The sequence below is a fragment of the Humulus lupulus genome, chromosome 5, assembly GCF_963169125.1.
Source record: "Humulus lupulus chromosome 5, drHumLupu1.1, whole genome shotgun sequence".
NCBI classification, from domain to species: domain Eukaryota; kingdom Viridiplantae; phylum Streptophyta; class Magnoliopsida; order Rosales; family Cannabaceae; genus Humulus; species Humulus lupulus.
In genome coordinates this window covers 6,352,661-6,372,981 of record NC_084797.1, presented here as the reverse complement: position 1 = coordinate 6,372,981, position 20,321 = coordinate 6,352,661, and the positions used below count along the sequence as shown (strand labels likewise).

Sequence of the window (20,321 nt, the reverse complement as noted above, 5' to 3'; positions counted from 1 at the left end):
ATGAGATGAATTCAAGGTGACAAGTAATAAAATTTTGCAGAAAATTGAACAAAAAATAAATTTAAGGACTTAATAGTTGCAAAAAAAAAAGGGTTCATTATCAATTATAATTAATCTCACTAATTCAAGAGACATTCAACTAAAAATCATTACAATAAAGACATGGGAATTCTGTTATACACCGTACGTGTAGTGCTACTACAAGCCTATGGATTGACATGAATGCTGAGCTTGTTCTCTTGTGCCTTCTTAAGCTTTATATATCGTCGAAATCCTCGCTGCACAGAAGTAGCTGCGAAAGATTTCAAGCCCTCGGATGACATGGTTTCATTTGTTGAGTTGTATTGAAAGAACTTGACCCAGCAACTGGAGAGCACATGCTCTAAGTCAATTGCCATTAGAGCAAAGGCTTCGACTTTGGTATGTGATTTGACATTGGCAGTAGAGATAGGAAAGTCATTATATGATGTTGAGTTTAACTGCCATTCTACGAGTTCATTTCCATAGTAATCACCTCTTTGAAGACGAACCATAGAACTAGTACCGAAGCTCCACACAACACCTTGTGTGATGAGGAGCACCATATCAAGAGGTTCTCCCTTTCGTATGATGTAACTCTTTTCTGAATATATGACTGGCTTTAAGGAATTGCAAATTGATTCATAAACATAATCATCCATGTTTTGAAACAGTGGAACCTATATAAATACAAACAAGCAATCAAATACAATATATGAAAATCGAAACAGAATATCAAATTTAGTGATGAGATGATATGATATGAAAGATAACTTACTTTTCTTAACACGGGGAAACACATGTGTTTTTTAATAGACATTCCTAGTTTCGAAGGAAGAATATCCAAAACATGTTCGATATCTACATCTTTTCCTTCTTGCAATCTCAGTTGTACGTATTTCAGTATCTTTGGCTTTATGTCGTTAGGAATTCCATTTTTTGATATCCATGAGTTTGCTTGTTCAATTGCCTTCTTCTCATGTTTATTTACATCCAATATTTTGTTTACCCAAGCTGAAAATGTCTATTTCAAAATGAACAAAATAAGTATAGTTATTGATTCGACTTACTATCAAACTTCAAACTACCATGTCTTATGAGTTTATAACTATTCATTTACGAACCTCACTCTTGTGTAGGCCATGATCAGAATGCTCTTCGAGTAGAGAAAAGAGATGTCTGACATCAAAATCTTTGCCTTCTCTAATTTTTCGAGTTAGGTATCTCTTGATGATTTTCTTTTTCTGTGGTGGAAGCTGGTCATGGGTTGATAAATAAGAGTCTATTTCTGGCTGTTTGATACTTATCTTTATCCTTGCTTCTTCTGACTTTGTTGTTTCCAACTGCATGTATGTCTGTAATTTACATCAAAAGTACATTAATTAATGAGAAATTTGTGAAAATGACGTTTTTTTAAGTGACTTTGCCCTCTAGTCTACTTTTGATAATTTTTTGCAAAATAATATTTGTCTAAAATTCGATTAGTTGTCTAAATTTTTCGACTCGCTATCTAAAATTATTAACCGGTTGTTTAAAATTTTTGACTACTTATCTAAATTTTCGACTAGCTGTCTAAATTATAAGATATCATTTGCAAATAAATATTAAAACTAGACTAGAATATAAAATAACTTTAAGAAATAAGTCATTTTATCTAGGAACCCTTAATTAATTAGTAGTTTATGTGTATGCATGTTGTGTGCTCAATAGGAAAATCATAACGTTTATTATGCATGTGCTTATTACATATACATAAAATATTAAACTAATAAATAAAGTTAATAAATTAAGTCTAGTCATTAACATTAGTATATGTACATATATAAGATTAATTAACGAAGATTGAGAAGTGTACATACCTGAAGAGTTCCAATAAGGTATAAAAATAAAAGTAAGCCCAAGATAGAAATAAGAACTGCAAAAATATTTTCTTGTACATTGCTACTTGTGTCAAGGTTTTGACCAAAAGAACTACAAAAAAAAAAGAGGAAAGCATGAGATATTATCACATTTTAATTATATTATTATTATTTAAAATCATATACGTTATGTTTGAATAATGATATACCTCAAATTTTTCAAACCCCACCAAAAACTACTAGAGAATTTTCTGAGAAAATCCGTTTGGCTGACTATACGAGACTCAATGGCATGAGAAAATATTCCAAAATCGAAGATGGCTGAATTTGGTGGATTGATGGGGCAATACTGATCCAGCTTTGTCAAATTCTTAATGAAATGATTGCCACGACAATCAAAAGGACCAGGTACACATTCTTGTGATCCAAGGGCTTTACAAAAGTTGTGCCAGCAAGCTGTCTCACGAAAAGTTGAATAGAAGTACCAAAAGGCTCCAAATACCTATATATATATGTTGATATGTTACAAATAAATTTATTTTTTAAAGTTATTTTACACTATAACCTAGTTTTAATAATTCTTTACAAAATAATTCATCATAATTTAAACAGCTAGTCAAAAATTTAGACAGGTAGTCGAAAAATTTGAACAACCGGTCGAAAATTTTAGATAGCTCTAGTCGAAAAAATAACTGGTCAAATTTTAGATAGAGGCCAGCATTTTGCAAAAAATTATCAAAAATAGGCCATAATGCAAAATCATTTAAAAATATAGGTTATTTTCACAAATTTCTCGTAAATTTATTATGACAGTACTAAACATATTTTATCATATGATACAAATATGACTATAATTAGATGATACTTACATGGCCAGAAATAATGTAGAGTGAAAAGAAGAAGGCACCTCTGACCCATACACGTTGAGTGAGTGAATCATAAGTCCTTCCTAGCTCTTTAGCTGATAAATACACACGAAGAATTCGAGGCACGTATTGAAGAAGGAGTAGTAAGCCGAGGAACTTTCTTGCAAGCAAAGATTTTGATCCTGTAATCTCTGGAAAGTACACCAAAACCACCACCTATACAAAACTTATATATAAGACGTCTCATGTCACATTGGTTCTAATAATAGACTACTATGGCTAGCTTGGTCTTACCTGAGGAAGTGGAAGAATGGCTAAAACATCGATTAGGAGATAAGACCAAGGAAACCCTGTGAAAATAGATTGACCAAGTTCCTTCGACATGGATAGTGCAATTTGAAGCCGAAAAATGATGTGTAAGACATAAGAGAAATCGGTAACACATCGCAAAGCAAGAAATATGTTCTTTATATTGTTGTCTATGTCGAGGCACTTTTTGTTATCGTTTACAATTGGAATGTAGAGGAACAGTGGATCGATTGAGACTCCGATTAGACATGAAACCAAGAATATCTTATGCCATACTCGAGGGTAAGCAGTCCATGGATTTAAAATATTCTCAACTGCTGTTGGTGTTTCGTTTTGGTGTGGCAACTGTTCTTCTCTTGTGGGATCGCAATTATTTTCATACACATGGTCACCCCTAAAAGTATACAAAAGATGCATTATTACTTCAAAAGCTGCCGTTATACATAAATATATATATATATATATATATGATAATTCTACATCTTCTCAGTGTGTTCTAAATCTGTGAACAGTTTTTGGTGCGATTTTTTTATCACCGTATATATTGTAGCTATTTAGAGAATCTTGCAAATTTTCAGAAAATTCAGAATATTTTACAGTAGCGAAAACTAAGTTTAAACATGTTGCTGCATGCGTGACTAATTTTTTTTTATGCATAGAAAACATGTTTGAACATAATTTTCGATACTGTAAACTATTCGGAATTTTCTGAAAATTTGCAAGATGCTCTAAACAACTACAATATACACTGTCATAAAAAAATCATGTTGAAAACTGTTCACGGGTCAAGAACACTGAAGAATCTTACCTGCAGAACTTAAAGCGAAGCCCATATATATATATATATATATATATATACATATTTGGTTAGAGGGAGAGAAATTACTTACCGCAAGGAAGCCGTATCGTTATCTTCTATGTATTGATTCATGATCACTTAATTATGATCTTATAATAAGTGACCATGTAATGAATATATAAAGAGATCAGAGAATGGAACTCATTTCAGTTTGTATACCACAAAGGTTTGAATAACACGTCGAGTCCTTCAAATTTATAATAACATTATGCAAAACACTCCATAGGAATAGGAATCGAATTAAACTTATTAATTAATACTCTTATAGTAATTAAGATTACCATTTTTTTTCATTTCTTTTCAAGTTCAGTACGTGCTCAAAGTAAACGAAGCATTAAAGTCTAGTGATAAACAAAGCTTCCACCCAAGAAAACGATCTCTCTATATATAATATTTTAATAGAAATTTATTTAGTAGAAGATATTGTATATATATATATACATTTTGGATACTCAGTAAATTAGAGCTTGGCATTTAAACACAAGTATCACTATATATTTTCAACGTTTATTTAAACCATATTGATTCCAGAAGGACCGGGGAAGGGAAATTATTTAATTGTGTGCATATAGAATTCATTAGAATAATAAAAATAAAGTATTATTAATTAATTAATTTAACTCAAGATTTGTCGATGCTCACAATTTAAGATTCTCTCAACGTTACACAGTTTCTGCCAAAGATTAATTACAACTGTTGTTGGCTCAAAGTCTTTCGAGAAAAGAGTGCAAATAACAAATAGGCGAGAAACATTACTATATATAGTCAACTACTGTTAACTAAAAAACAAAGACCAAGAGTTGATTTTGTGTTTTGAGAGGTCAATCGAAGCCAAAAAACACAAAACTATAAACGAACTAGTTGACCAACTTTAAAAAATTAAAAGATCATCATCTTTCCTCACTTTGGCTTAGGAAAGGAATCTTCTTAATTTGAAATTATTATGTTGTTGTTTGGTAATACTAAAAAAATAGTTTTTTATTTAATTAATTAAAAATTTAACAATTAAATATAAAATAGTGTTTGATAAATTTATTTTTATTTAGGGAGTGACTACAATGTATTCTCTTTTTTTGCAATACTGGTGCATTATTTTTCTATTTTCGGCACTTGGATAGATATAATCCAAAAAAATTCATATGATGGTGTACATTGTAGCTATCTAGAATATCCTACAAATTTTCAAGAAATTTCGAATAAATTATGATGCCGAAAATAGGGTCTAAACTGTCTATTGCACGCGTGCCTTTTTTTGTGCACGCATGTAAAATTTGACAGTTTGAACCATGTTTCGGCTTCGTAAATTATTTAGAATTTCTTGAAAATTTGCAGGATATCAATGTACACTGTCATATAATTTTTTTTTTAGATTATATCTATTCATGTGCCGAAAATAGAAGGATGCACCGGTGTTGAAAAAAAATTGATGCGTTGCAGTCGTTCCTTTTTTTTATTTTTTGTAAAAAACTTAATAAAAATTTATTAACTTTTGAAAATAGAATTTTTTTCACTTTCAAAATTATTTTAAATTATTTTCGACTTTTCATTTTTTTTCTTCTCTTCAAATCAACATCTCATTTGATATTGTTATATAAAAAAAATGTTATCAAACACATTTATTATTTTTTAAAACAAAAAATAAAAATAGTTACCAAATATATTTTTATTTTTTAAAAATAAAGGAACAAAAATAAAAATAATATTTCTATTTTTGTGTTTAAAAAATTCAAAAACAAAAATTTTACCAAACTGTTTGAATAATATATGCCTTGCTTATTATATAAACTAATTATCAGTTTATATAAATAGGTGCATTTGTTCTGATTATTTATTCAAAATTTGATTATATATGATAAAAATCCTATTGTAAAACCCTTCAAATTTTATTTTTAAAAAATGAATAGAAAATGGAACATTATTATTATATTATTGCTGATATCTCAAAGAGTCAAACTTCCATTACTCAAATAAATTCAATATATAATATCAGCTAGCCACTTTAAAAAAGAGTAGCTCTACCATATTTAGGGGCCGTGTTTTATGGAATAATCTTACCATAATATAATATTGAGAGTCTCAATTGCTTTTATTTTTACAAAATTTTCATTTTTTTTTAGCTTAGAAGATTGTTGGCGAAAATTTGTTAGGTTGATTTTAGGTTAGATTTTATAGAGTAATTAAAGATGCTCATGATTCCTTCATTTTTCTCGATAAATTCTTAAAAATAAAAGTTTTAGATATTTCTCTTAGCTTTTTACAGATTTTTTAATTATCAAAATTCAAGTTATATTGAGAAAGTTATGATCAAAATACTATCATTAGTTACTGAAGAGTTTTTACGAGAAATTTCATCCACCACAGTCGCACTCAACGCCGACAGAGGAAAAACATTCAGGTCTTTTAAGGGTATTTTTGCATTTCATCACTCAAAGATTGAGTCACTATGTATACATCTTATTAGAACATTTTAGGTTAGTTTTTGGAGTCTTAGAGACTCATGGGAGGCTAGAGAAGAGCAAGAGAAGTAGATCTAAACTTTCCTCTTATTTGTATTCTTCATCTCCTATATTTCTCTTATAGAATTCAATATGTCATTAATGGTTTCCTTTATATGAATATAAACTAACTCTTTTCTATAGGATTTTTAGTATAGTTACTTGAATTTATATTATTTTTTATGAAGATTTAATTATTTCTTGATCTTCATCTCTAGTCTGAATTATTTAATTTGTGCTTAATGCTTGTGAGTGCCTTATCACCATTTATATGATTTGTGATTTTGATTCAAGATCTGAGAAGTGAGAATTGAATATACTATAGTTAAATAATCATAATTTACTTATTGAATGAGAATACATGTATGGAATGTGTAGCATTTATGGTTTTTGTTCTTAATGTCTACAATATGTAAGAATTTATCGCAAAGATGTAGAAATTTCATATATAGGTTGAGATCTTATATCTTGAGAAAAAATAAGAATCATTTTAGTAAACCCGTTATCCTTTCCTCGAAGTTGGGGGCTCGACACACCAACTTGGCGGACAACTTTAACCCGTAACATGACAAGGAATCTGATATCTGTCTCCTGGAAGTGATGGAGCTATGGTAGTGTTTGGCCTAGAAGAAAGAACTCTCCGAGGCAGGGATAGAAGAAACCTGGGGGGTTGACAGTGTGGTGGCTGGCTCAAAGAACTGTCCATAATTTCAAAAGACAACTTGCCTGGGGGAAATTCTATTGTAACCCTACAGTGGGGATTAAGTAAGATTGGACAAATCTGGAGGTTTGGATCAGGATACACGGAAAATTGTAGTCTCATTCTCTTTCCTTCTTCAACCTTGATAATTTAACGGTGGAAATGAGCTCTAATGTCTTCACTTTTGAGGCAGTCCTCGTGTTGCAATTTTTTTGTTGCGCAAGTATACGCAATCAAATAAACAAGTAATAGTAGTGGAAGTATAGTATCGTTCCATCAGAGAATTGATCCACTAATTACCAAAAGCAAACTTTTATTTCTATTTGACTAAACTAGAAAAGCAAAGTTTAATTAACGAAATTTAATATAAAAGAAATATTAAAGCAATTTAATGTCATCAACCTTCAATTCTATTCAAGCAATAATACTACTAATATGATTCTTATACTTATGATTATAGCAGGTTTACTATTGACAATTCTATTCTTTCTCAAGATATAAAATATTCAGTTTACCTGTGAATTCTCTACATGTCTGTGATAAATTCTACACATAAATCGCATTAAGAACAAAAACTTAATTGCTACACAAACCAATTTGATACTTTCGTTATAAATTGAAATTTATGTCTATTGCCTAAAGCTATTCCAATTCTCACTTTTCAGATATTGAATTAAAACCAATAATCATGCAAAAGATGGTCAATCAATTACAAGCATTAAACATAAGAACTATAGATAAACATAAATTCAAAAAATCATAGAAATTTCATTAAAGATGAATAAAATATCGAGTGACTCCATTAAAATACTCTAATTAAGAATTTAGTTCATAATATTAAACATCATTGCATAATCTAAAATTCAAAAGCATAAAGAAATGAAAATAAAACTAATGAATTATTCTCTGTTTCTCTCCTCTGCCGTCCATAACTCCCCTCTCTCTCTCTTCAATCTTCTTTTATTTCCACCAAAAACAAAACCTACGAAATTCCATGAAAAATTCCAAAAATACCCTTGTGCTGATATATCGCCTCCAATGTTGCGATATATCGCATGCCGAATAATCTCGATGAAAACGCATAATATCTATTGTCATTTCTGCTTCAGCCAAAGTCCATATTCCTCATGTTGCGATATATCGCTCAAGACAGGCGATATATCGCTTGTGCCAGATTTCCAAATATTAACCAATTTTGACTAATTAAATAGATATTTAATTTTAAAACTCCGAATTCTCGTACTAATCAGAATTATAATGACACACTGAACAAGTTCACCAAACAGATCAAATACATAATTTCACTTGAGAAAAACAACCAAATCAAACCGAAAAAGCTATGAATAAGCGTATATTTTGTACGCTTATCACCTCTTGTTCTCGAATCTACCGTTGAGTTCGAGTAAGCGGAGATTTAACTCGAGGAGACAGTGGGTGGTAAGAGATTGCAAGCTCGAGCCCCCACCAATTTTATGAAGACTGCATCATCTAACAAGAAAGAAAATGGTGAAGGTCCATCACTTAGAAATAGTGGAAAGAAAATATCTTGATAACTCGAGCAATAAATTTTCTTAGCCCCAAGGGCATCAAAATAGATAATTACAGTTATCGAAAAAATAATATAGGTCGCAGCCCATGTTTGAATCCTTAAGAATTGGTGGCTTTGGCATCCATCGATCCAGCTTGTTCCTCGGCCTTTGCAGCCTCCTAAGCCGCAAGCTTTGCCTCCTCCTCTAGTCGAGCCTTCCACTTTTCGACATACTTGTTGGGTAGGTAACTGGCATCGAGGTCGGGATTCATGACCCAGATGTTGGTGCTCGTGATGATGCGTGGGATGACCATAATTTTGGACCATTTGAAAAATCATAAATCTCCACTAATAATGAAGGAGGTTATGGAAAAGTAATTTTTTTAAATTTTAATGTATGAATTGTTAATTTTTAAGAGTTGATAATATCTAGTTAATTAATTTTAATTTTTGTAGAGCATACACACAATGTTCACAAAATGAATACATTGGTACATTTTACGAAATTGCTGAGAGGTCTTTGTCAAAAACAAGCTGAAAGTCATGAATGCGGTTTGTATGTACTAAGATACATTTATGATCTTGTGAATGCACTGAATCCAACAAAATTTATCAAGAAGAAAGTATGTTATATTTTGTACTCCTTTTTGCTTAAGAAAAACTAGATATAGTATTTACTCATCTAATCTATATTAACTTTTCAATTTTGCTATGGTTTGACAAAAAGGAATACAATGTCAAAGGCAATCTACTCCCACTACAAAACGATTGGTTAGCAAGATTAATGTCATTTATTTATAAAGTCTAATTTTTCATATGTATGTAACTTGCTAACTTATTGATTTATATGTTAAATGATATTTGTATGTTCTTATTATGTATATAAGATCTACCGTATTATTTTTTATTTAATCATTGAATTATTATAAGATTAAAAGCCAAACATAGTAGTGATAATAAGTAGTTCGTTCTTACTCAACAATCCAATGAATGAAATATATTTGGATTCGTCTATCCATAGTCATCATCCATTTGGCTATAAGATCCACCGTATTAATTTTACTTTCATCATTGCCAATAGAAAGATGTTTGGTGTCAAAAAATTTGTATAGCTGTCATGAATTTGGGTGCATGCTTTTCCAAATGCTTCTATAGAATCAATCATGCGGGGGCAATTGCATCATAATGTACACTGGCGGTGTTGAATGGGGCCATTTGCGTCAGTGGCCCACTGACACAAACATGTCGTTAACAGCGTCAGTGGCCCACTGATGGTAACGACACGTTTGCGTCAGTGGAGCACTGACGCTACGTGCCGTTCGGTCAGTGGGCCACTGACACAAATGGCCCACTCAACAAATTTAGCCCCATTTCGTCTTTACAAAGGCATTACCCAAAAAAAGTTGCAAAGAAAGTTTAGAGAGAATCCCAGCGACGCCTCAATCCGTTTTCCCTAATATTGGTAAGTTTTTTTCATTTTTTTTTCAATTTCAATGTAAAAATATTGATATATATATATATATGTTTATGAATCTTATACATAGTTTTTTTTTTAATATTTTGTATAGATTTTGTATTTTTGAAGATTGTTGTTGAAAACCCATAAACTTTCTTAGTTTTTTGGGGTTTTCTAATTCAAGAACCCACATTGCTCAATTACCACAAGTAAGTGCAATTTTATTTATTTTTATGTTTTAAATTGAATTTTGTAATTTTTTTTTATAAATTGACTATATTTCGAATTATTTATTTTTTTGGATAGTTTTATATTAATGATTATGTAGTTGTTTTAGGTTTAAACTTTGCATTTTAATATTTTAGATTTTTTTTTATTATAATTGCTTTATTTTTTGTTGACTTTTTCAATTTTTTTAAATTTAATTTAATTTTGGATTCACTTATAAAAATGAATATATATATTAATGTATATATTTTGTATAAGTTGATAAATCAATTAAAAACTCAAGAATTAGACAACAATTAGCACATAAAAAGTGGTAAAATAACTCTATTTTGTAGAGTTATCAGATGCCAAGGAAGATTGTGTCTGATAACGGTACTCAATTCGACAACGATCTGTTTACCAACTTTTGCGAAAAAAATGGGATAATAAAGAGCTTCTCCTCTGTGGCCCACCCCCAGGTGAATGGCTAGGTCGAAGCTGTGAATAAAACCCTAAAGAGTTCGCTGAAGAAAAAGTGGGAAGAAGCTAAAGGAAAATGGCCCGAAGAATTGCCCCAAGTTTTGTGGGCATATCGAACCACAACCCATACTTCAACAGGACATACCCCATTTTCTCTGACCTATGGTTGCGAGGCTATGTGGCCAATCGAGGTCGAAATTCCCATAATTCGTGCCCTCGCTTATGACCAAGCCTCGAACCAATCCCATCTCGAAGTAAGTCTGGACCTGATTGAAGAAAGAAGGAACGAAGCTCAGCTAAAAAATGTTGCATACCAACAGCGAGCTACCCGGTATTTCAATAAAAGAGTTCGAGATAGAAAAATCGGTGTGGGAGATTTGGTGATGAGGCGTGTATTCTTGGCGACATGGGATCCAGCTGCTGGGGCGCTCGGGCCTAATTGGGAAGGACCTTATCAGATCGAATCAATCATCCGACCCGGCGTATACAAGTTGGCAAGATTGAATGGGAGTTTGGTACCACGAGCATGGAATGGTGAACATCTACGACCTTACTATCAATAGTGTAGGAATGATGTCACCTGTAACCATACCTGTTAATCTTTACTATATTCCGGTTAATAAATCATTCGAATAAAGTTTGATTTCGTTTTAATATGCTGTATTTTTTGCAATCTCTCGTAATTAAATAACCTATGGTCAGACTCATAGGATATTTTTTTTGATGAATCAGCAAGATTTTCATTACTCCAAAAACAACTATACAATCTAATAGCATCTTTAATGGAAGATCTAATAATAACAAATTCTATACAAATATGTGAACTGTTAGAATATATCCCTCTTTACACCATTAGTTTTATAATGCCAAGAACCATTCTATTTCTATTGTATTGACACGTTTAGGCCGAACACAGCTAACTCTATGTTTAACATCTTCCTTAATCTTCCTTACAATCATATCTGCTGTCATCACCTTCGAATGCCAGAGAAGTTCATTTCTGGCATGCCAGACTTGGTAAACCAAAGCTGCAAGTGCAGCAGAATAACATTGTTTTTTGAACTTACTTATTTTGGCTCTTTCTATCCACCTTAGAAGACTACCCAGATGCCTTGATTTAGCTCCCCATCGAAGCTAGTTCTTCACTTGCTGAAGGCAAAGCCAAGCTAAAGAGCAATCGAAAAATAAGTGCTCCTCTGTTTCTGTGTGACGCCGACAGAACAAGCAGTGAGATTCATCAATTATTTTATATTTCTGCAGCTTTTCCCTTGTTCTCAACCGATTCTGAACAGCTATCCAGAACACCAAACTATGTCTGGGCAGGTTAAGTCTACCCCACACCTCTTGGCTCCATTTTACTCTATTCTGAACAGGACACAGCATCATGTAGCCATGGGATATCTGGTATCTTGCTGTAGAGTCCAAGAACTTTACTTAGCTAATTGTTTAGTAGTATTATAGTATGTTTAGTGTTATCATTGTTACTTTGGATTTTTGGTTCAGACCGGGAGTTATTTGGACACTCATAGTAGTACTTATAGATTTTCTAAGTTTAACCTATAGTTTAAGAATATTAAGTATAACCTAAGGTTTGATTGATGTGTCTGATATTAAGGAATATATTATTATATTATAAGGTTTAGACATCAACCAATAGGATTTTAAGCACATGTTTTGAATGGTAATTAAGGATTTAATATTTTTGAGGATTAAATTAAATAAGGGTAAAAGTTTGAATGTATAGGGTCAGTCAGCAGCTTTGAGCACGTTGAGGGCTTAGTCAAGGCTGTTTACTCCATTCAAACTCAGCTAAAAATGTGTAAATTCGTGTTTAAATATTCAGCGTATGCCGATATATCGCAGCTATAGGGGGCGATATGTCGCAGCACGAAGATACGGAAAACACGAATCGATGCACGGTCGCCTCGGGAACAAAGGTCCAGGCGATATATCGCCTATAGGGGGCGATATATCGCCTCCACCAGCATGAATTCAAATACATTTGAATTCTTTTCCCTTCAGCCATTCAAACTCCTTCAACAGTCCAGCATCTTCTGAACGAGTCTTCAGCCTCTGCTGAACGATTATTCAAATGATTTTCACCTAAAAAGCCATTATTTTTATTCAAGTAAAATCAAGATATTTTCATTCCCAAACTCTATAAATAGGACCTAGTACCCAGCCATTATTCACCATTTGCTCTAAGTTCAGAGGCTGCTAGTGTTAAGTGAGTGAGAGAGTGTAAACACTTGGTTTGGGGAAAGACTATAAGCTTAAACATCATAAGCTTATCAAACACTTGGGAAGTAAGTGAGTGCTATAGTATTTCGGTGGATGTTAGATTGATCTTGCAATCTTTGAGGTAAACCCAAAACTCTAGTCCTTTCTGTATTCTATGTTATTTCTTTTCTCAAAACCTTCTACTCAGTCCCCTAACCTTATTCTTATTTTTGGTTAGGGAATCCAAGTTCTTAAGCACTTAAGTGGTGGTAAGCATATTTTCGTTTAATGGTTTAGTCTTCCTATTCTCTTTCATTTCATCTCCTTTCTTTAGACTCACCCTTGTTCATTGTGGTTTTAGGAGTGTTCCAAAAGTCCTAACTCAGTCCATTTTATCCCGGTAACTTTGGTAAGGAAAATAGGCTAGAATTAATATGTTATGTGCTTATGTTATCTATATGTTTATGTTATTAAAAGTGTTATGATATGTATATGTGTATGTAGGCTTGGGCATATGACCCATATGACTAACAAGACCCCAAATGGGTTATGGGCATATGACCTACTTAGCTAGTAGGACCCCATTAACCCCATGGGCATATGCTTGTTTAGTCTATGGGACCCCAAGTAATAATGGCCATTATAATAAGTGTATGTTATATGTATTATGTTAAGTCTTTATGTTTTCTTATGAAATTGTGTATATGACTATGTGTTAGGTTTTTCCTTGCTGGGCATTAGGCTCACTCCTTTCTGTTTATGTGCAGGAAAATAAGCTTAGAGGCGGTAAGATTCGTGATGCTTGGGAGGATGTGTATCGATGATGAATGGAGTCAAGGGGCCGAGCGTTATTCGATTCGAGGATATAGTCTCCTTTTATGTTTTTATGGTTTTTATGTGTATTTTCCGCATTATTATGTAATGTCTTTTATTTTAAATCTTGTTTTGTTTTAAAGACAATGGGATCCCAAAATCCTTCTTAGTATTCTGTTTCTTTGTAAATAACTCTTATTTTCAAGTTACTCAATAAATTATGGTATTTTCGTAAAATGTAAGTTTTTATGTATAGTTTCGATAATGGTCCAATTAGTCTAGATTAGTGGGTCATTACACTTGCACCAACAAATTACTGTATATCAGTAATATTCTTAACGCGATCTTTGACAGCCACCAGCTTTTTCCAATACCAGCTCCCTTGGGTAAGGGGCTGGTAGTTCCACCAATCTCCACCTTTAAGATAGACACTATGTATCCACTTAACCCATAAATTTTCTTCATTGTTTGCAATTGCCCATACATACTTGATGATGGCAGAAATATTCCATTCAGCAACTCGTTTGAAACCAATTCCCCCTGCTGCCTTGGACTGACAAACTCTCTCCCAAGCTATAAGACCTGCTCCCTGAAACAGATGTTGTCCCTTCCAAAGATAAGCACGACAAATGGCCTCAATTCCATCAATAACTTTCCTTGGTAGGATCATGATTTGGCTCCAATATTAATGTATGGTTAATAACACTGAGTTGATTAGTACAGCTCAGCCAGCAAAGGACAAATTTCTAGTACTCCAAGTCTTAATCCTAGCTGTCATTTTATCTGCCAGTACAGCACACTCATTACTTGAAATTCGCTTGGCACAAACAGGGATGCCTAAATATTGGAATGGTACTTCTTTCCTGCTAAATCCAGATACATTCACAATGCGCTGCACCTCACTATCCTGCATGCCACAGCAATAAACAGCCGACTTTGAAGGATTGGGATGCAGCCCAGAGGAACAAGAAAAAAGCTTCAGCCCTTGCAAGAGAAAATGGATGCTTTTAAAATATCCATGGCAGAACATGAGAACGTCATCTGCAAAACTCAGGTGATTTAATTTCAACTCTGCACACCTGTCATGGAACCTGAAATCTGATTTTGTCCCAATTCGTTGCAAAATTCTTGTGAGATACTCCATTCCGAGGACAAAGAGGAGCGGAGACATAGGATCCCCTTGCCTTAATCCTCTCTTTGCGTCAAAATATCCATGCATTGAGCCATTGAACATGAGAGAGAATCTTGGAGTCCTGACACAATTCATAACCAGCTTTACAAACTTGCCAGGAAATTGGAAAGCAAGGAGCAATTCTTCTAGGAAATCCCACTCTACTGTATCATAAGATTTCCGTAAATCCAGTTTTATCACACATCCTGCCTTTGTTGCTTTCCTCCCATAATGCCGAATGATATCTTGGCAAATCATAATGTTGTGAGCGATGAACCTGCCTTTGATGAAACCCCCTTGATTTTGTGCTATCAACTCAGGAACGATGTGTTTGAGTCTCGAACAAATCAACTTGGTGGCTGTTTTGTAAATTACATTGCAACATGCAATGGGCCTAAAGTCACTAACAGTGTTAGGACACTTAACTTTGGGTATAAGAGTTAACACAATTGTGTTAATCTCTTTGAGTATTTGACCTGAATGCAAGAAAGAGGTTACCGCATCACAAACATCATTCCCAATTAGGTCCCAATTGTTCTGAAAGAAATAACTTGAATATCCATCCGGTCCCGGAGCCTTGACCCCTGGAATCTCAAAGATTATCTTCCTGATTTCTTCCTTTGTAAACTCGCCCAGTAGTAAATCAGCTTGTGGCTTAGTCACTAAGGGCCCTTGTTTCACCACATTGAGTAGAACAGACTGCCTATTAGCCATCTTATTACCAAGTAAGTGTTGATAAAAAGACAGAAAGGCTTCTGTTACTTGAGAAGGAGCATATACTCTGATTCCTTCCTGGTTTACAATTGACAAAATTCTATTTTGTCGTCGTCTTTCTCTAATGCTAGCATGAAAAATTGCTGTGTTTGCATCCCCATCTTTGAGCCAACTTAGTTTGGCTTTTGTTGCAAAAAAGAATGCAACTCTTTATGCACTTGAATGTATGTGTCCCTGGCTTCTGCTTCTCGAAAATGCAACTCTCAAGATTCAAAGGATCTGACTGAAGTTTTTCTTGACAGTCAACCAAGCGCTCCTTGGCCTGAGCATCAGCTGCATGAATATCACTGTACCCTTGTTTGTTTAATTCTTTTAAGACTCCTTTAAGAGCCTTGAGTTTAGCCACTACTTGATACATTTTTGTCCCAGTGATTACTCACTTCCAAACCGCCTCCTCTGTCTCTGAAAACTTTGGATGAGAAGACCACATTCTAAAGTATTTAAATGGCTTTTTTCCACTTAGAATCTCAGCATATACAGACAAAACCACTGGGGTATGATCAAAAATCCCTTCAGGCAGAAACACTGGTTCAGCCATGTCTGATTTGCAAGCACCCTATCTATTTTGGAGCAAATTCTATCATCTCCTTGTTTCTTGTTGCTCCAAGTGAAAAAACTCCCACTATACTTTACATCTTCTAATTGGAATTCCCCAATACATTCAATAAAATTTGTGGCTGAGCTATATTTCACTCGTTTACCAATCCTTTCTTCTTTATTCAATATCTCATTGAAATCTCCCATGACAACCCAAGCCTCCTGGGTATTTATATCCTGTAGATCTCTCCATAATACCTTTCTCCCATCTATATCATTAACAGCATACACAAAAGTGACATAGAATCGATTCTTACCATCCATCGTGGACACTAGAAGATGTATGAGTTGGCTAGTACATTGTAAAATGTTCACTGTGAAACTAAGAGGATTCCATGCTACTATGATTCGCCCACCCGCATGCCAAGCTATGTTAGAAGAGAAACACCAACCATTGAACATGTTAACATATAAGGACCCAAGTTTCTAGGCCTTAACTCTCGTCTCGAGAAGACCAACCAAACTCACCTTTTGAGAATGAAGCAAGTGCATGACTAATTGTTGCTTTTGTGGGTTGTTGATCCCTCGGACGTTCCAACTCAAAATTCTATCCATGTCGAAGAGGAGGCTCTCCCCCTCCTCCTGTTTTCGCTCCTTTGTTTAATCCATTGAAATCTACTGTGCCCGGAATCTGCTCAGCTAATTCTCGTGGTCTAGTCTTTGGTGGCTGCTGTCCTCCACTCGTGCCTTCTGCAACACCACCCTCACTTGCTGTATTCAATGAATCATGCAGATCAACTAATGCCTGAAAGGAATTAGCTGTTTTTGTTTCCACCATTCCCTTATCCTTATACTTCCTTCCTTTAGTGATTTTTTGAAATCCATCAGCATCTACTGGCAGTTCCTGGGTAGTTTGATTAGGTGCTGCTCACTTGACACCTTCTTTGACCACCCATTGCTGTTTCCGCCCCTCTTTCTTCCTGCAAGCATCAGTCGTGTGTCCCATGCCCTTGCAATGGCCACAGACAATAGGCTTCCATTCATACATGACTGATATAGAGACCTTGGAACCATATTCATCTTCAAAGTAAATGAGTTCCGGAAAATCCTGTTTGATAGACACTTCTATGAGGACTCCGGGAAAAGTGAGTTTGTCTCGCTCTTTAGTCACTGAATCCACTTGCACAGGCTTTCCCACTTGCCCAACAATCTTGAACAATGATTTCTCACCCCAATATTTCAAATCTAAATCAGAGACTTGAATCCAAATCGGTACCGTTCAAACATCTTCTTTCTTGAAATTGCTGTGTGGATCCCAGGCCTTCATCACCACAGGCCTCCTATTGAGGAAGATATACCCACCATTGAGAACCTCATCCCTGTCTGCAATGGTTTCAAATCTAATAAGGAATACACCGTATGATAGCAGCCCAACCTTATCTACTTTGTCTCTCCCCATTCTTCTAACAAACCCCTCAAAGATTGACTGTGGTGGGTTAGCACCAAGCACATAGCACACCATAGAAGAATTCCAGAATGCTACCTCTTCCTCAATGTCTTCCATTGTGATTTTTACCTTACAATCTTGCACAGCATTTGAAAACGAATGATCCAAATTCCTTATGATTGTTCCGGATCGCAGAATTGGAGGAGTACTGGAATTACCTTGCGAAATGCTCTCAGCACATTTACGATTAGCAGCTAAAAAACCTGCGAAGTCCGATCTAATTGCATCTTGCCTCTGTATGTCTCGCAAGGATGATTTGGGTGATAGAGGCTCTGGGCGCACATCACACAATGCAGGCTCCATAGACGTCGACCCAGCAAGAAGCACCTCCACCCCATCGTCATCTTCATCCGAGAAAACAATTGGCTCAATGCCGAGCACAGCTTCCATGGATTTTGTTTTTTGGACATCTGAAGAAGAGGATGGACCTCTCTTCTTTGATTTCTTGACAGCAGATTTCGATTTCCCCTGAATTTTTGCCCTTGTTTTCGCCATAGCACCAGCTCGGAAGCTGCAAGACGCGCCAAAATAGAGAAAATCTATCCAAGCAATCCTTGGATCGGTATTGATGTGTAACTCTTGTGACTCATAGGATATTAAGGGGGCATTAGTGGTACATATACCATCAGCTTGAAAAAAATGAAATAGCATATATAAAAAACATATAAGTGTTTGGATATAACCAAATGCGCGAGCTAAGATAGTTTGGACATAACCAAACTATCAAAAACATACAAGTGTTTGGATATAACCAAACACACGAGCTAAGAAAGTTTGGACATGAACAAATTTTTAAAAGATAAAAGTGTTTGGATGTAACCAAATATGCGAACTACATTAAGTGTATGGATTACAAACCTAACACGACCTTAATAGGTTTGGAACAAACCAGCTAAAACTAATCGACAGTAAGTTGGAACATAAACCCACTTCGCGTTAAGTCGAGATCGAGGCTGGAGTCTCTTGCAAAACGATAGTTTCGACCTCATAACCTCAGGGAGCTACCCAAAGAAGAGGAAAAGTAACTAAAATAGTAAGATATAACTAAACCACTTACATTACACGCCATATAAGTACCTGCGGGTGCATGGTAAAAGTAATCTCCGACCTTGACAAATAACGAGATCGGATGCGGATATTTCGAGCAAACTATGCATGAATGCATTGAACCTCGGGCTTAAATCCACCATATGTTTATATGAATAAACAGACATATAAGACACTTTAATATAAAAATGCGTGAAATATTTTGACCCAAGAAATGTAAGGAAAATATATTAAAATAAAGTCAAATATGAAATCACAAATATCATAAGTATGAGCTCGAAAATAGCTCATAAGAAAACAGCTCTTTCACGAGCTATCAAATTGTCTTAGCCCCAGGGGCATAAAAAGAAAAAAATCAAAAATAAAAATTATTACAAAGGATTCAGAGGGACGCAGCCCCGAGGCAAGATTTAGGAAGTAAGAGCATTCTCCTTGGCCTTCTTAGCATCTTCCTTGGCTCTCTCTGCCTCATCCCGAGCAGCCTCCTCCTCATCAAGCCGAGCTTGCCATTTAGCCTCGAGTTCTGCCTCAAAAGAGCCTAAGAATGTGGTGTCGAGGTCGACATTACTGGCCTAGATTCTATACATGGCCAAGTCGACCACCCGATCCTTCTTCTCCTTAAACTCTGCAAGGAGACGAGCCGTTTCGCTCTCCATGATCTCGAAAGTGGCAGCCTTCTCTTCCTCAAGCTTGGCATTGATCTTCTCGAGCTCCGCGAGCCGGGCATTCAGCTCCTCCAGCTCGGCTGTCTTGGCCTTTAGCTGTTCAGCTTCAGCCTCCATCATTGCCTTTGTGGCCTTGAGCTCATCACTGAGCTTGAGTTGGAGATCCTTCGACTCCTGAGCATAAGACATGCTCGAATGGACCACATTGTTCAACTTATAGTTACGTTGAGCAGAGACAACAAGAGTCTGACATACAAAGAAGTCAAATTAGAATAGGAACTATGTATAAATACAGCTAGTAGCGAGATGAGAAAGATTACCGTGGTAGTGAGCTCGATGCTCTTCTCATAAAGAGTGTTGCAGTCTCGAGCATTATTCAAGAACTGCCAATAAGGGGCGTCGAAGATGCCAAAACTCTGGCCCACCCGAGACAGAACATCCAAGCCAAGCATAGCACCGTGAGGTCTGGCTGCGGTATCGATTACATACTCATCAACGTGAGTAGAAATCGAAAGCAGATGTGTTTTGGAGGCTGAGGGTTTTTTCGGAGGTGGGCCAAGCGTGGAGTTAACCTGGATCGAAGGAGGTGCGGGAGGCAAGGTCGTAGAGGATGCCTCGACCTGAGGAGTTGGATTCACAGTTGGGCTCGGAGCAACTGGAGCTGGTGGAGGAGGTGTCTTCTTGGTCCTCTTAAGGACCTTAGCCAGTTGGTCTGACCTCCACGACCCCCTCGGGCGCTTACTCCTTTGGGCTCCCTCGTCGCTAGCAAGTACGTTGTCGAAGTCGGAATCCATATCACCTGCACATTCA

At 35.2% G+C, this 20,321-nt stretch overlaps 1 protein-coding gene across 1 annotated transcript; it reads right to left on the bottom strand.

The window, feature by feature from the left end:
• Positions 1-206: 206 nt before the first annotated feature.
• Positions 207-14,480, bottom strand: LOC133778769 (probable cyclic nucleotide-gated ion channel 10). Its single transcript, XM_062218793.1, has 8 exons — positions 14,128-14,480; positions 3,038-3,446; positions 2,747-2,959; positions 2,087-2,379; positions 1,878-1,989; positions 1,143-1,373; positions 797-1,042; positions 207-698 (listed from the first exon to the last, which is right to left on the bottom strand). Exons 1-8 carry the CDS (start codon positions 14,478-14,480, stop codon positions 207-209), a joined length of 2,349 nt encoding a protein of 782 aa, XP_062074777.1.
• Between the last annotated feature and the right edge of the window lie 5,841 nt (positions 14,481-20,321).

Coding starts and splice junctions, on each gene's coding strand:
- LOC133778769 (XM_062218793.1), bottom strand. CDS start 14,480: ATGATCCTACCAAGGAAAGTTATTGATGGAATTGAGGCCATTTGTCGT. Junction 2,380..2,746: donor TCTACATTATTTCTGGCCAT/GTAAGTATCATC, acceptor ATATATATATAG/GTATTTGGAGCCTTTTGGTA. Junction 699..796: donor GTTTCCCCGTGTTAAGAAAA/GTAAGTTATCTT, acceptor GTATTTATATAG/GTTCCACTGTTTCAAAACAT.